At 37.1% G+C, this 15,697-nt stretch overlaps 1 protein-coding gene across 1 annotated transcript in view; it reads left to right on the forward strand.

Moving 5' to 3' along the window:
• Window positions 1-943: 943 nt before the first annotated feature.
• Window positions 944-15,697, forward strand: part of LOC140157446 (uncharacterized) — a 33,533-nt gene continuing 18,779 nt past the window's right edge. The window contains exon 1 of the mRNA XM_072180649.1: window positions 944-1,314. Within this exon, the coding sequence (XP_072036750.1) occupies window positions 1,260-1,314 (55 nt within the window). The 5' untranslated portion in view covers window positions 944-1,259. The remainder of the gene's footprint in view (window positions 1,315-15,697) is intronic.

Consider the following 15,697-nt stretch of genomic DNA (forward strand, 5'->3'; position numbering starts at 1 on the left):
TGCACTTCATTTTGAATAGGTGGGCGTGTTTATAGTGGCTGTATACGGCAAGATTTTACTGCAATACAATTGATTTCGCAGTACTTATACGCTAATATACGCTATAATAACGGAAAATCTGGCTCACTATAAACACGTTAATAGCTCTTTGTAGAAGTATCGAGCTACCTCCTTCTATTCTTTATATCTCTAGTTTTATATATTTATAACCAATCTCAAGACACCCACTAGAATACTTTACAGGCTTGTGTACCCCGGGAGTATAACAATCGCTCCTTTATACTCTTTTAGGGTATGGGTGTGTGGCATCAAAGCCCCAATTTGTAATGCTATTTATTCTATGATGAATTTCAGTCTGTGATGTTCAGTGGAGCATAATATTCTTTTCAACAGTATCCCATCTTTTTGGTTGCCAAAACTGCAGTTTGGTTGCTCAATTGGGCGACTTTTGAAGTTTTCCCCCACGATATTTGAATATTTCCTGTGGCGTAGAAACAAATGGCTACGAAAAAAAAAATGGACGACTTTTCAACATTGGCCCCATGCGACTTCCGATAGTACCCTGTGTCATATAAACCAACGGTTAAGAGAAAAATTGGGTGACTTTTCGATGATATGACCCGCCAAAAAGGGCTGAAATTTGCTGGCAACCCATGACACCGAAAGAGCTAGGGCGCTGGTTAACTTCGCTTGACTTCAGGGATCGATATAATGGGATAGGCATCGTAGTATTACGTAACACACCGAAAGATGTAGTTTAACTCTAGACAATAGGCGCCATATTGCAGGAGGGTTAGAGTTCATAGAGGAAACGTTAAAGGTTAGTAGATTAGGTCACCCAGGCACATCACTAATGTGTTTCACGAGTTGTAATACCGACAGGTAAAAACATTGATTTTGTAAAATTCTCCTGATTTTTAAAATTACTAAATAAGGTTAGTACTTCAAACCATTCTTTGATGAATCTATGCAATATGACGGTAATTTTTGAAACATCTAAGAATCAATCTTAAACATCTTCATGATATTCATTTTTTGCGCATGGTCAAAGCATGCTCTTGCGCTATCCACAGACTATCCGGTGGAAACTTCAAAGCAACGATCATGCGTTAATATTTACAAAATGGCGAATGATGTAGTTTAAGTCGAACAATAGCGTGACCGGCGTGACGTAGTTTTTGGCATTGTTCCTATATGCACTTTCACCCTCCTGACTTCCTCCTGCATAATTATGAAATATTGTTCTGCTGACATTCGAGATGGATGGACGTATAGTGTTAGCTGCAGCCACTATGGCAATCCTGTGTTTTACAGGTATGTACAATTGCTTACTTATTCATAAGGTGCAGAATTGGTCTTTTTGAAAAATATTGTCACAAAATATCAAATATCGTCGATACTATCGTCTTAAAACTATATTATGACGGTGTCAAACAACTATCAAGCTTTATTTGAAAATATTATCAGAGCGTCAAACAACTAACTAGGAAGTCTCACTTGAAAATATCTTGTGAACCTCTGGCTTTACCAGAAATATATACAAACATGATATTATAGCCGAAATATCAGCTTTCTAGATTCTGTGATAAACTTTAAAACAAGTTTAGATCATGATATTTAGAGCTGATCCTGGTTGCGATGGCTATGTGTGGAATGCCTAGGTGTGAGCTCTTGTAGCAGCAGAAGTTGATTTGTTGTTATATGGTTTATGGAATGATGTGGGGCCGTAGTGGTCAGCGATCACAACTTGTAAAGTGTGCTGAGGCTTGTGGATCAACGTCTCAGGCGTTGTACCTAGTCCCGGTGCCTAGTGTGCGTACGCGTAGCGCACTATAAATCACTGCGCTTTTTTTTTAAAGAAGGTATATCGTCCAAATATCATCAGTTTCTAATATAAAATATCACCTTTATCTAGATGCTGCTATCTATAATCTAATAATGGCGGTATATCTAATAGACAAGTCCATTACTCGTTGACTGCCGATAAACGTCCCAATAAATCGGACTTAGTCACCGGTCAGTTCTCATGATAGATATCCATGGCTAACGATGGTTAACTATGAAAACATGTTAAAGGACATCAAGAAAATTTTCTAAGTTATTTATTTTGAGCTCTTTCGAGTATCGACGAGTAATGGATATATTCTGTAGATTTAGGTTTTGTCTGTGACTGCTAATGTGAGGCCGCCGTAGGTCGTACGGGGCTCAAACTCGGTGGGTGGGTGTAGCTCTGTCCTGGCAAGAAGAAGTTTATGTTCGTTAAGTCATCCGACCCCGGGGCCCCCTCCCAGGGGTCATTTGAGGTAAAATGACTAAAAACTGTCATATGGGCATGAAACTAGGTCGTACGGGACTCAATCTCGGTGGGTGGGTGTAGTTCTGTCCTGGCAAGAAGATGTTTATGTTCGTTAAGTCGTCCGACCCCGGGGCTCCCTCCCAGGGGTCATTTGAGGTCAAATGACTAAAAACAGTCATATGGGCATGAAACTAGGTCCTACGGGGCTCAAACTCGGTGGGTGGGTGTAGTTCTGTCCTGGCAAGAAGATGTCTATGTTCGTTAAGTCATCCGACCACGGGGTCCCCTCCCAGGGGTCATCTAAGGTCAAATTACTAAAAAGTGTCGTATGGGCATGAAACTTGGTAGGTACAGTCAACATTTAAAGCAGCATTTTTTGAAGGTCATTTTGGGGTCATCCAAGGTCACCACGGGTCATCTGAGGTCAAATTAGTAAAAGCTCATATATGGGCATGAAACTTGGTAGGTACAGTCAACATTTAGAGTTATAAGTTTAGGTCATTTTGGGGTCATCCAATGTCACCCTGGGGTCATCTGAGGTCAAATTAGAAAAATTGTCATATGGGCATGTCACCATCAGCCTGGTAATCGCGCCCAGCCGAGAACCGCCAAATATGGGTAACCGCCTAGTCTATTTTAAAACTGATGCATCAATGACTATGTTCATCATGTCATATACGCTGGCGAAGTTACGTAATTAATCGGATTAATTACCACAGCAATAGGTGAAAACAATTTTGAACATATCGCGCTTCACTACAAGCAGGTTACACTCATCACCTGTGTATGTCTGCAATCATAGATTGAATACAATACTGGTCTTTTCAAAGATATAAATCTTACAGGTGCAAGTGATCAGCCTGATACGGTTCAATGAAGAGGTACCGCGTGAACGTATCAGTGCAGCGCGGTATATTCAAAAATTGTTTTCACCTATTGCTATGGTAGTTAATCCGATTATTACGTAACTTCGCCAGCGTATAGAGGCCTTGCATGCGACGTATCATCCCGTAAATATGGCGGACTACTCAAATGCATTCAACAAAAGCATGATTGCAATCTACCGTGACAGTTCGTCTCACACACATAATCCTGCACTACGATCAAATAGGTTGATGACAACATTTGATTGAATGGACTGCACTCCGCCATAACTACGGTGAAGGACACCGGTTGAAAACCTTTGTTTGGAGCCAATCAATAATTTCATGCAGGGCCTCTATATTGTATCATTCTCACATAGATATAGAAATACTAAATTCGTTCACTATCTATATTTTTACTTCTAGTAGAGCTCCAATCTAAGGGTTAAAGTTATGTTTTAGGTTAGGTTAGGATTTTTTAAAAGTACCCAGTACAGTGAACCTTATGGTACAAATGCGCGCATAAAATTTTAGCATAGGCCTATTGAAACTAAACTGGTGAAATATGGGACAAAAGTGGAATAAATTCGCGCAAAGCGCTAAAAATGGCGTTCTGTGGCTATAAAATGGCCAAATATGAGGTTAATTTCGACACAAACCAATACACAGGCGTCAATATTGGGGGTGATTATATTGACCATTCCCCTGGCAAAATATTGTGGCATTTATCCCCCCCGATCTACGCCTATGTAATTTAGAGCCCTGTGACTCCATCGGTCTCCCTCTCCATCTCTCTCCTTCCCCCCCCTTCCTTCTTTTCTCCTCCCCTTGGCGGAAACTCTAATAGGCACAAAGAACCAATATGCGATACGTAATCTATTTCCTCTTCTTTCTATATCTAACCTCCTTGGGCCTACATATTAGTACTGATATATCATACGCTGGCGAAATTACGTAATTAATCGGATTAATTAACATACTGAGCAATAGGTGAAAACAATTTTGACAAAAGGAGTTGTCCTTGTCAATTTGTAGACATGTACTTTTGATTATTTACATAGCTTCTTCTCCAATCACTGTGTAAAACATCCATCCAAAAATCTGATTGCTATTATTATATGGATGAATGGACATATCACAAAAGGATTGCTTATCTCAATAGGGCATGTACTTAAGCATTTTTTTAACTGACCGGCGTTATTGGGCGTTTTATCGGAGGTCACCGAGTAATGCCGAAGATCAAAATCGATTTTATGTATTGTGTTGTATTATAGGACGCTCGTATTAATTGTCTCTATGCGCTTGAGAATTCAACAATATAAATAATGGTAGCTCTATTATAATACACATTAATGTTTTAAGCAGATAAAATTCCAAAATATAATACGTTTTCTGCCTTTGCTTGTCACGTGGTAGGCCTATGTTGAAGTTGCGATTATATTTTTAAATAAGTTTCAGCTGAATAACAAGAAGACAAGTGGCCTAGTGGTCTAAGGCGCTAGGCTCATAGAGTACTAAGCGTTGCGCCGTGAGTTCGAACCCCGCCTCTGCCAAACTTTAAAAGAAGTAAATTAAAATTTGACTTTTTTAATTTCATATTTGGGAAATGTGACTGGGAGAATTTATGTATGGTGTGGAGTGGTGTGATAGGGCATGTACTTTAACTGGTCTTTATTGGGCGTTTTATCGGCAGTCAACGAGTAATGCTAACGGCATGACATTTAGAAGATATATATCGTCTATCGTCAACATTGCTAGATTCTATATGATATTTGCATGTGATCAGTTGTAGTAACTACAAATTTCGAACGTTTGAGGACTTGTTCTCAAGTTGTAGAAGGTACATATAGGGTGTCTTCAGTGTTAATTATTTTCATTAGAAATGTCGCAAAATATTAATATTGACAATAATTAATAACCTGTTTGACCTCTCCATATATTCATACCAGAGAAGATGTAATAAAGAGGAGGTTGAACAAGCTATCCTCAAACAAAATATGTGTGACACCGCTCATTCAAAGTAAATGATGAATCACCCTATTTAGCTGCTTTACAATAGAATACCACAATGGGGTTTGAACCCGGGATGGGTGTGATACACAAGTTGCAGCTAACTGCTTTTAGGGATAGGTCAGTGTGTGCATGTCATCATGCCATGCACACCATGCATGCAGACCCTGTCATCTTGTCAGATTTCGGATAAAATATGACTGAAGTTCCATGGCAAATTATAATTTTTGCTGCTTGTTGCCACTTTCAGCCTCTATTATTTATGATAAAGAATGTTTTCAATTATCAGAATATCTTTATTAGGTTTGCAGGAAATGACAGGAAAATACATAAAATAATAAAATAGAAATGATCAACAATCGTCACCACTCTAAAAAATCCTAAAAATTTCTTCTTTAGAAATGTATATATGTCCAACAAAAGGGCGGATATGGGAGGAAATTTTACAGCACTCGATTTCTTTCTTGTATTATCCACATGTGGTATTCCATCCAAGCAGCAGGTCCTTAACACACGCGTTTCATACTTTTCAACAAATTCTCTATAGAAACATTGGAAATATTTCCAATTCTGAAGTGAAAATCGGTCAACCATGGGCGGTCACACACATAACATCATAGGATATTTCAAGTGGATGTTTAACTACTTTGAGAATAAAGGACTATGAATAGATGCGACAGGATTACCTACGGGATTATCTCAAGGATATAATTCTGTTGACCCTCCTCTTTATTACATCTTCTCTGATTCATACATTGCTCACCTGTGTTTTCATATCATATTTTGTGGTGAAAAATGATTACAAAATTTGCAATCATTTTTGGAGCCTCAACGATTTCTTCGAACCGACGGCTAAGTGTGTATGTCAGTATGTGAATGCACATTAAACACATACAAACACATACACAGCACCTGTTGGAACTCCCGGTCGGAGCCGGGAGTTTCAATTATTGGAAATAGCATGTGATATATATTGTCAAATATCGACATAAACGACTACAACTCTGGCGGAAATTCGTTGCCACACCAGCACGTTCTGGTGTTAAAAGCACGCAATCGATGCTAAATATGTGTTAGTTCCGTATTATTTTGTATAATAGTTGCACATTCAGATTACACTCTCCCCTTCCCCACTCCACCCCATTTTTCAATGTTGGGAGACTGTAATGTAGAAATGATGACGATTTTGTCCAAATTAAGGACGGACGTACAGTTACTTCTACGAATTTTATCGGGAACACGATTAACCTAATAGGCCTAATAGTAGGCATGTCCACTAAAAATTGAAGTACTTTTAAATTGATTCAGACCTAACTCATTGGCTGGGAATTGATGAAAGAAACATTTTGGCGTTTAAATAATCTTAATCGGACGTTTCATTCCAGAGATATGGCCTTTCGAGTGTCACGGTTTTATATATTATAGGGCTGCTAGAACATGTTAAAAAGTTAAAGTCCAAAAGGAATACTAACAGAAAGTGCAACTTTAAGGTACTTTTTCTTAATGTATTTATTAACTAGCTTATCTGGAACATTATATTTGCTTATAACAACATGAAAATAAGATCATCCTGAAAATTTAATCGATTTTGTTGACATACAACAAAAAATATAAGACCTCAAAACCCATGGTTTGTTTGGTGAAACCTCAAGCATGATCATAGATGGCCGCCATGGAAAATATCTCCATAGAGGAGATGAACAATAAGTGCATTATTTCAAATGAAAAGCGGTAGTCTTAAACATTGTTCAATTGTACTACACCCCTGGCCAATTTTGGGCCTATTTTTGCATTTTTATCAAAAATTATAGCACATTGGTGACAAGTAAGATATGTATATTATAGGGGCAAAGACTACAACTACTGTACTGAAAATTCAGCAACTCAAAGCAAGTAGTTATTGATTTATTGATCAAATATTGGTTTTCCTCATTTTTGACTGGAACTCCACAACTGCGGGCTGGGCTGAAATAACATGTCCAGTGCCGTAGTGGTAGTCCTTGCCCCTAAAACCTACATCTCGTCCTTGTCCCCAATGCGCTATAATTTTTGAGAAAAATGCAAAAATAGGCACAAATTGGCCAGGTGTAGTACCCCTTAAGTGTATTCAATTGTTGTTTTCTTTTTCCTTTTTTTTTTCTCACCGCAAAAGCGTATTTTATTATAAATAATATTCAGAAATGAGTTTTTTCAAATTGTTACATCATAATCTTTCTGATTCGTTCGGATAAGCCTATACTCAGCAAACGCAAAGTTTTACAGAAAACATTTACATGTTGGGTTATATTATAAAGGGTACAGAACGTTTTAATAAAATTCAAAAACATTTTGGAAAACATGCTAAAAAACATTGCAATATTTTTTAAAACTATATTTGTAGTGTTTTTGAATTATGAGACAAAAACGAGATTTTAGTCATAATTACGAAATGTGTGTAATTTAGCATAGGTGTTTTCAGTGACCATTCCCAAAATAATCCAACATCTTTATCAACAATTTTATTATGATTCAATGGTATATTATATACTCCCAAATCGTGTGCAATATGAAGCTCATAAAACATTTTGTTTTTAAGTTATGGGACAAAAATGACATTTTAGAGCAGTTTAGAGCCGTTTAGAGCCATTTTACGAAACGTGTGTTGTTTAGCATAGGGGTGGTTTCAGTGACCAATCCCTAAATAATCCAATTTCTTTATCAACAATTTTGTTATGATTCCAAAGCATTTAATCTACTCTCAAATCGCGTGCAATATGAAGCTCATACGACATTCCGTTTTTGAGTTATGACACAAAAACGAAATTTAGATGAAATATTTTGCATCCGGTAGAGACAATCAACGAAAAAAGTCTTGGAACGCTTGCGTGTAAATAACGGAAAACTGTTACCCCCTCTCCCCCGTGCAATGTTGAGAAAAACCAAAGTCTTCAGTGGTTTCCCAATGTGTTCTAACATTGATTGATGGGGAGAGGGGAAGGGTAAATCATTGTTGTAGATGTCATGCTTGTTCCAAGGCAAAATATACATCACTTCCATGAACATATGAAATTCGATCTGCACGGAATTTCGACAGAGTGTACCAAGCGTTCCAAGTATTGTTATTTCACTCCAGAAAATTGATTTCAATTCTATTCAAATTCAATTCTTTCTACACCTGGAGTATTACTGTTCAATTCCAATTCAATCCACCTTGCTTTAGAATTAATTCAATTCGATTCCAATTCATTTTTTCAATTTCAAAATCATTTCATTTCAATTCCAATCCAATGCAGTGAAATCAACAGCTAATCAATTTCAATTCAATTCTTAGCATTCATTTCAATTCCAATTCAATTCCAATTCCAATACAGAAATGCAGTTTGTGTTAATTGACCAAAGGCACACTGCAAAAACTGTGTCTAGAGATTTTTTTGTCCTCGATTTGTAAACACATGTAAAATCTAAAGTCTAAACACAAATGTCAAACTTCAAAACATCAAGTGTTTAATATCTAAACACAAGGCATCAAATTACTAAGCATGTTTAGCATTTACATATGTTTACAAATCGAGGACAAGATGGTGTCTAGAATGGTGTTTAATATCTAGACACTGTTTTTCCAGTGCATGTTTTAAATTTCACTACCAATTTTATAACACTTGAGTCAGCAACACAAAGTCAAAATCAAGTGCACTACTTAATTGGTACAAAAGCATTTCAACAGAAGATACTTTATTGTTATGTTAACTCACTTTTCACATTCAAACAATGCGAGTGATCCTTGACCTCTGGGTCCTTTTTTATGAAACTTTGTAACTTCTTAGTTCTTAGGTGACTGACTTCCTAATATTTGTCTTAAGTTCTTGTCTACAATGCACATTATTTTCTAAACTTAAGGTGTGGGGTACGATCGATAATGGGACCCTGTCCCCACACTGACCTCAAAGATGTCAAAAATCAAGGTTTTGATACTATTAGATAGCTCCTAGGCCTACTTGTCTCCTGCTCCTAAGATTTTACACCCAGAATCCTTGTACTTTTGAAAAAGTGTGAAAAAAGCTGTCAAATATACAGGGTGATTTAAAATGAACTGTACCCAAATTCAAAAATAAAAATAAAATACTTACCGACATTTTAATAATTTGTGTTTGTAAGCTGTAACAGGATAGTATGTTTCCTAATATTGGTGAAAAATAATGTCTTTTCCTAAAATGGTTTTGAAGAAAAGTACATCTCTATAAAACACACCAATTTTGTTACTGCGGTAGAGAACACGGATAAACTTAGAATGTGTTGGTCTAAAAATAGGATGATAAATTGAAAATACGATATCTTCTGACTAAAACCACTTATTATCAAAATTCAAAATTTCTACTACAGAACACTTCATGATAGTTTTTTGATATGTACAATCTCCGCGAATATATATAAAAAATGGGTTAAGTTGGGTACAGTTCATTTTAAATCACCCTGTATAAGCATTTTCTTTAATGGTTTTCTCACAATTTGTTCAAATGTACAATGACTTTTGAACATAAAAATTAAGAGCTTGAGAAAAATATGGGCTTTATGATTAAATGTATGTAGTGCCAAAAGTTTGAGATCTTTGGCAAGTTGGGGGGTGTCTCATTATATCATCAGCTATTGGTGCTAAATTTTTAATGTGTGTCTCTTGTGTGAATAGACCTGGAAGTGTATCAGAATTCAGAACCGGGGAAAGGCACTTTTTACAGGTGGAATGATCTAGACATCTGCGTGTGAATTGAAATGCTGAATTGAAATCAAAGCTGAATTTCATTTCAATTCCACTTCATTCTTCATCACTCAACATGATTTCAATTCCAATCCAATTCAATTCTTCATTGCTCACGATGATTTCAATTCCAATCCAATTCAATTCATGCCCAGGCCCACTCATTTCAATTCCAATTCAATTCCAATGCATTGAAATGAAAATCGCCCAAAATTCATTTCAATTCAATTCGATTTCAATGCATTGAATTAACATTAGTTCCAAGGACTTTTTTCGTAGATTGTAGCTACATGATATAATATCAATTAAACTATCATTTTCTAGATCTAGCTATATATGATATGCATTAAATTTGTCTGACTATCAGATATCGCCGGTATTTTATAATATCTTATCTAAGTATCGCCATCTATATAAATCTAACTAACTGATATGTATCAAATTTGTCTAACTTTCGTTCTCAAAATCTAGCTAGACGATATGTATCATTTGTCTAACTATCGGATATATATCACAGATAAACAGATTAGATACAAATTTCCTTTGTCTTATCTAAATATCGCCATCTAAATCTAGCTAAATGATATGTATCAAATTTGTCAAACTATCGTTCTCAATATATACCTATATCATTTGTCTATCAGATATGTCGCCGATATTTTATTAAATGTCGATGCTAGTATCTAAATATCGTCATCTAAATCTAACTAGACGATATGTAGGCCTATCGTTTGTCTAACTATCAGATATATCGTCGATATTTCATAAAATGTACATGCTACTTTGTCTTATCTAAATATCATCATCGTTTTGTCTAACTATCAGATATATCTTAAAACTGTTTAATATGTACAACAACATCCAAAGTTTATGGTTAAAAAGACAAAACAACCGACGTTTCGGGAGCATAAAACATCCCTTTTACAAGGTAAAAACAAGTAGCACTAGTAACTAGCACTGCAAGATATTAAAACAAATAAGATTTATCGCCAATATTTCATAAAATTTCCATGCTACTTTGTCTTATCTAAATATCGCCATCTAAATCTAACTAGACGATATGTATCATTTGCCTAACTATCAGATATATCGCCGATATTTCATAAAATTTCCTTGCCCCTTTATCTTATGTAAATATCGTCATCTAAATCTAACTAGATGATATATATCAACTTTGTCTAACTATCGTTATCAAGATCTAGCTAGACGATATATCAAATTTGTCAACTATCAGATATATCGCCGATATTTATAAATTTTGTCTAGCTATCGCCGATATTGTCATAAATATCGTCATCTAAATCTAAGGGGCTATGCAATCTTGCCAAAAATCGCTTGCCCCCCGGCCCGCCAAACACCGCTTCCCCCCCCTCTCTGCCCGCCAAAAAAACTTCCCCCTTGCACAGGCCAAATTTTTGGGATCCCAATTTGCAAACATTAAATGGTCTATACATGTTGCGAGCGTAGCGAGCAGGAAAATTAACATATTTAAGGGGGTACTACACCCCTGCCCAATTTTGGGCCTATTTTTGCATTTTTCTCAATAATGATAGAGCATTGATAACAAGTAAGATATGTATATTATAGAGCAAGGACTATAACTACTGCACACAAAAAATTATTTCATCAGACAACAGTTGTGGAGTTACAGTCAAAAATGAGGGAAAACCAATATTTGATCAATAAATCAATAACTACTTGCCTTGAATTTTCAGTGCAGTAGTGGTAGTCCTTGCCCCTATAATATACATATCTTACTTGTCATCAAAGCTGTATAATTTTTGAGAAAAATGCAAAAATAAGCACAAATTGGGCAGGGGTGTAGTACCCCCTTAAGCGATTCCGTAACGGTTTTCCTAAGCCTTTTTAGAGCGTTTTATTTAAAAGGTGCCCCAAGAATGTGTGCCAAAATCGCTTGCCCCCCTCTCTCGGCTTGCCAAAATTGCTTGCCCCCCCCTTTCGGCTCGCCATAAATTTGTTGCCCCTCCCCAATTTTACCCTCCCCAGGGCTCATAATTATTGCACAACCCCTAACTAGACGATATGTATTGTTTGTCTAACTATCAGATATATCGCCGACATTTCATAAAGTTTCCATGCTACTTTGTTTTATTTAAATATCGTCATCTAAATCTAAGGGGCTGTGCAATAATTATGACCCCCCTGGGGTAAAATTTCAAGCAACTCGCCAAAAATCGCTTCCCCCCTCTCGGCCCGCGAAATATCGCCCCCCCTTTTGACCCGCCAAAAAATCTTTGCAAACATTAAATGGTCTATATACATGTTGCGGGCTCAAACTATTTCAGGGGTTTTACACCCCGGTTTTACGCCCAACGTGACACCGATCCAGGAGACCAGGCAGCAGCGTCTTATTTAGGGTTAAAGGCATCTGTTTCTGTGTTTGCATGTTTAGGGGTAATAATTGCATCTATTGTTTAGGGTTGGGGGAAAGACAACTACTATAGCAAATCGCGCTATACTTGTAGGGGTGCAAATTTCAATTTTAAATAACACGCTCTACAAAGGCTTGGGAAAACAGTACGGAAAGGCTTAATGCAAATGTTCCTGCTCGCTGCGCTCGCAACATATATCTAAACAAGAAATTGGGATCTCAAAAAAATGGCATGTATAAAGGGGGGGTCAAAGATTTTTCGGCAGGCTGAGAGGGGGAGGGCAAGCAATTTCTGGAGGGCCGAGAGGGGGCAAGCGATTTCTGGCACGCCATTTGAAATTTACCCCCTCCTGGCTCATAATTATTGCACAGCCCCTCAGGACGAGAGCGCAAATGCGTATATCAGAGGCAAGGGCTTGCAAGAGACACGTGGCCCTATTTTTTCTTGGGGAATGTCTCTCCTAAAAATCGCAATATAAGAAAATACTGCCCTGGGCATCTTCCTTTTAGCCCGAAAACACCGTTTTTGGGGAATTAGAGAAAAAAAATTCGCTTTGGGCGCTCTGGCCCATCAAATATGGATGGCGGAAACCTTCTAAATACGCCTAAGAATACGCCTAAGAATACGCCTAACCTTAGACGTCTAAGATGCAATCTTAGACGTCTAAGATGCATTCTTAGGCGTCTAAGATGCAATCTTAGGCGTCTAAGAAATTCGCGGTAGACTTAAATCAACGAATCACAGGACCAGAAATCCCAAACAACCAATCATCTTAGGCGTATTCAATTATTGACCAATGAAATCTTAGACGCCTAAGATTTTACACGCCTAAGAATTCTTACACGTCTAAGATTGATATTTTAGTGATGGACGGTATCACCAATGTGATTTTCTCTGAGGACTTGCAGCAAAATTGATTAATTGGTTTGATTTTATTTTCGTTGGTTTGGTGTGCTGTTTTGGTGTGGCTAGTAGTAGTCAGGTATTAATGTTGATGAGCATGATGACGGCGACGGCGACGATGATGATGATGATGATGATGATGATGATGATGATGATGATGAAAATTAATACACAAACAACAAAGAGGAACAAACATGCCTAGCATATATTTATATACCTCCATGATTCTATTTTTAACATAGAAAATTTGACCGCTTGTCTTCTTGCACTTTTGCAGACTGAAATTAAGGCCTGTAGCTGTTAATGTGACACTCTCCGTCGAGTTTTCGATAAATTCATTAATTTCTCAAAAAGTAAAAATAGCAGTTTAACAAATAATAGTTCAAATGAAAGCCATTATTGGGGGCATAATTATCGTATCATTAAAATAGGTCTGACACCAATTAAAACATGTGTTTTGATGTCCCAAGTTCATAGTAAAATATGCTCACGCTCTTTTTTACAGATGGCCTGGAATTTTATACTTCGGTTGCAGCGATTGCCCAAAAATAGGTGGTATGCTTATGAAAAGCGTTTCCGCTTGGAATGTAGATAGTTATTGTTGCTATTACTGTTCGCGATTTTAATTTATGCATTCTTTAGCCGACAATTTTCAATGCAATTTACACACTCAAAATGTCGCTCGCGTAAATACTGATATTTTAAACAGTATCCGTTTTTTAAACGAAACTACTGTCCACATTAGTTCCCAAGACTTTGATGAAAACATAGATACCAAATCAGACTGCATGTGACGAACAGATTTTAAACTAGAATTGAAAGAACCAGCGTATGCCCTATGAAAATGCTGTTTCGTAATAAATCGCGTTGTGATAAAAAGAGGGAATTTTAGACATCCTTTTGGCTGTTTTTTATACCAAGGAAATGCGTGACCTACCCCAAACTTCTCATGTAGCCTTGACTTAATGTCCGTGACTGTTTGATATTATTGAGTTTAGACGATTTGAACTATTTACTTACATTTAACCCGATGTTTGGCCAGAGAATGTTGTATTATATTCCAAAGATGGCGACAGCTACAGACTCACTTTAAACTAGTAAAAAGGACACGTTTCTGCTCAGATGTTTCAGAGTTTGAGACCATATATTCACGATTTTCCTATTACAATTCAAACCTATGACAAATTTGGCTGGTTTGCGATATGCGATTTTTCATCCTGATGTGGTAGTGATGTCAGTACAGTGAGCATTTAATTGGGCACAGCCAAATAATTACTAGCGTTCGGCCAAAGCGCTGGTGTACCCATGCACACGCTTAATACGCCACATAGATGCGCGAGCGAAACAGCTGCTTCAACGCGTTGACGTTGACTGCCACATCAGGGTGAAAAATGGTAGGCCTACATGTATGACTATAAAACCTCAAACACGCCCCTCGATAAAGGTTGGCAAATGAAGGAGGCGGCAGTTTAGCGAATATGCGAGTGCAAGCGCCGCCCTAACCGTGGAAGGTTTCCGCATACCGAATATAGGTTTATATCATGGCCTCTAGGCCTCATGGTTTATTTTTCGAAAAGAAAGCATAATCAATTGAGAAGGGAATGGATATTGCCATAATAATATCAAAGTTAATACTTGTCGTCCATAACAAGAAGGAATGCATCACGATTGTATAATATCCAGCTTTGGTATTTCATTTGATTACACTAAACATATGAAGCTTTATCTTTACTAGATTTATGCACTGAACATTTGCAGACCAGGCCTTCTACATGTAGTGAGCACCACATTAGATTGTGTTTACAAGAAATATTTATAAAATAAATAAATAACATGAATCCATATAAGATTTATATAGTGCACCAGAGGATACAAAGCGCTGTAATTTCGCTGCTACTAGTGAATTATCAGAATCAGATATCATCAACTATGCCGATTGTAGCCGATTAGATTGTAACATCCACTTATTATCTCAGCAGTTCCCCAAAGTCCATTGGATGAAGAAAGATGTGAGCGGTATGAATTAATAAGTGTCGCCTCCTAGAAGTATCTTAGATCACCAGCTTGGATGATAAAATATTATCTAGAAACAGGCATCTGTTTTTCAAGGTCTCCCTTTCATCTATTGACCTTAAAGAAAGGATTAAAATTATTGAATAGAGTCCATGACCTGACGCAACGCATTATTAATGAGTAGCTATTAGGGACAGTCATGATGTTATGGTTGAGCGAGCAACGTATGACCACAACACAGGTCAATGGCCTGATTGCGATCTGGCGGGTTTTTAAAAGCACAGTCCCTGAACTACGGTGTACCATGAGGGACATGCAAACTTAAAATAATTTTTCACAAACTCAAATATTTTTTTGCAAACTGAAATGATTTTCTACAAACTCAAATATTTTTTTTACAAACTTGAAATATTTTTTGCAAACTTTCGACTTTCACGAGAGAGCAAGACTCCCAGCGAGACTCAGGCTATCGAGATTGAGTCTATGC

This window comes from Amphiura filiformis, chromosome 7 (genome assembly GCF_039555335.1).
Source record: "Amphiura filiformis chromosome 7, Afil_fr2py, whole genome shotgun sequence".
NCBI classification, from domain to species: Eukaryota; Metazoa; Echinodermata; class Ophiuroidea; order Amphilepidida; family Amphiuridae; genus Amphiura; species Amphiura filiformis.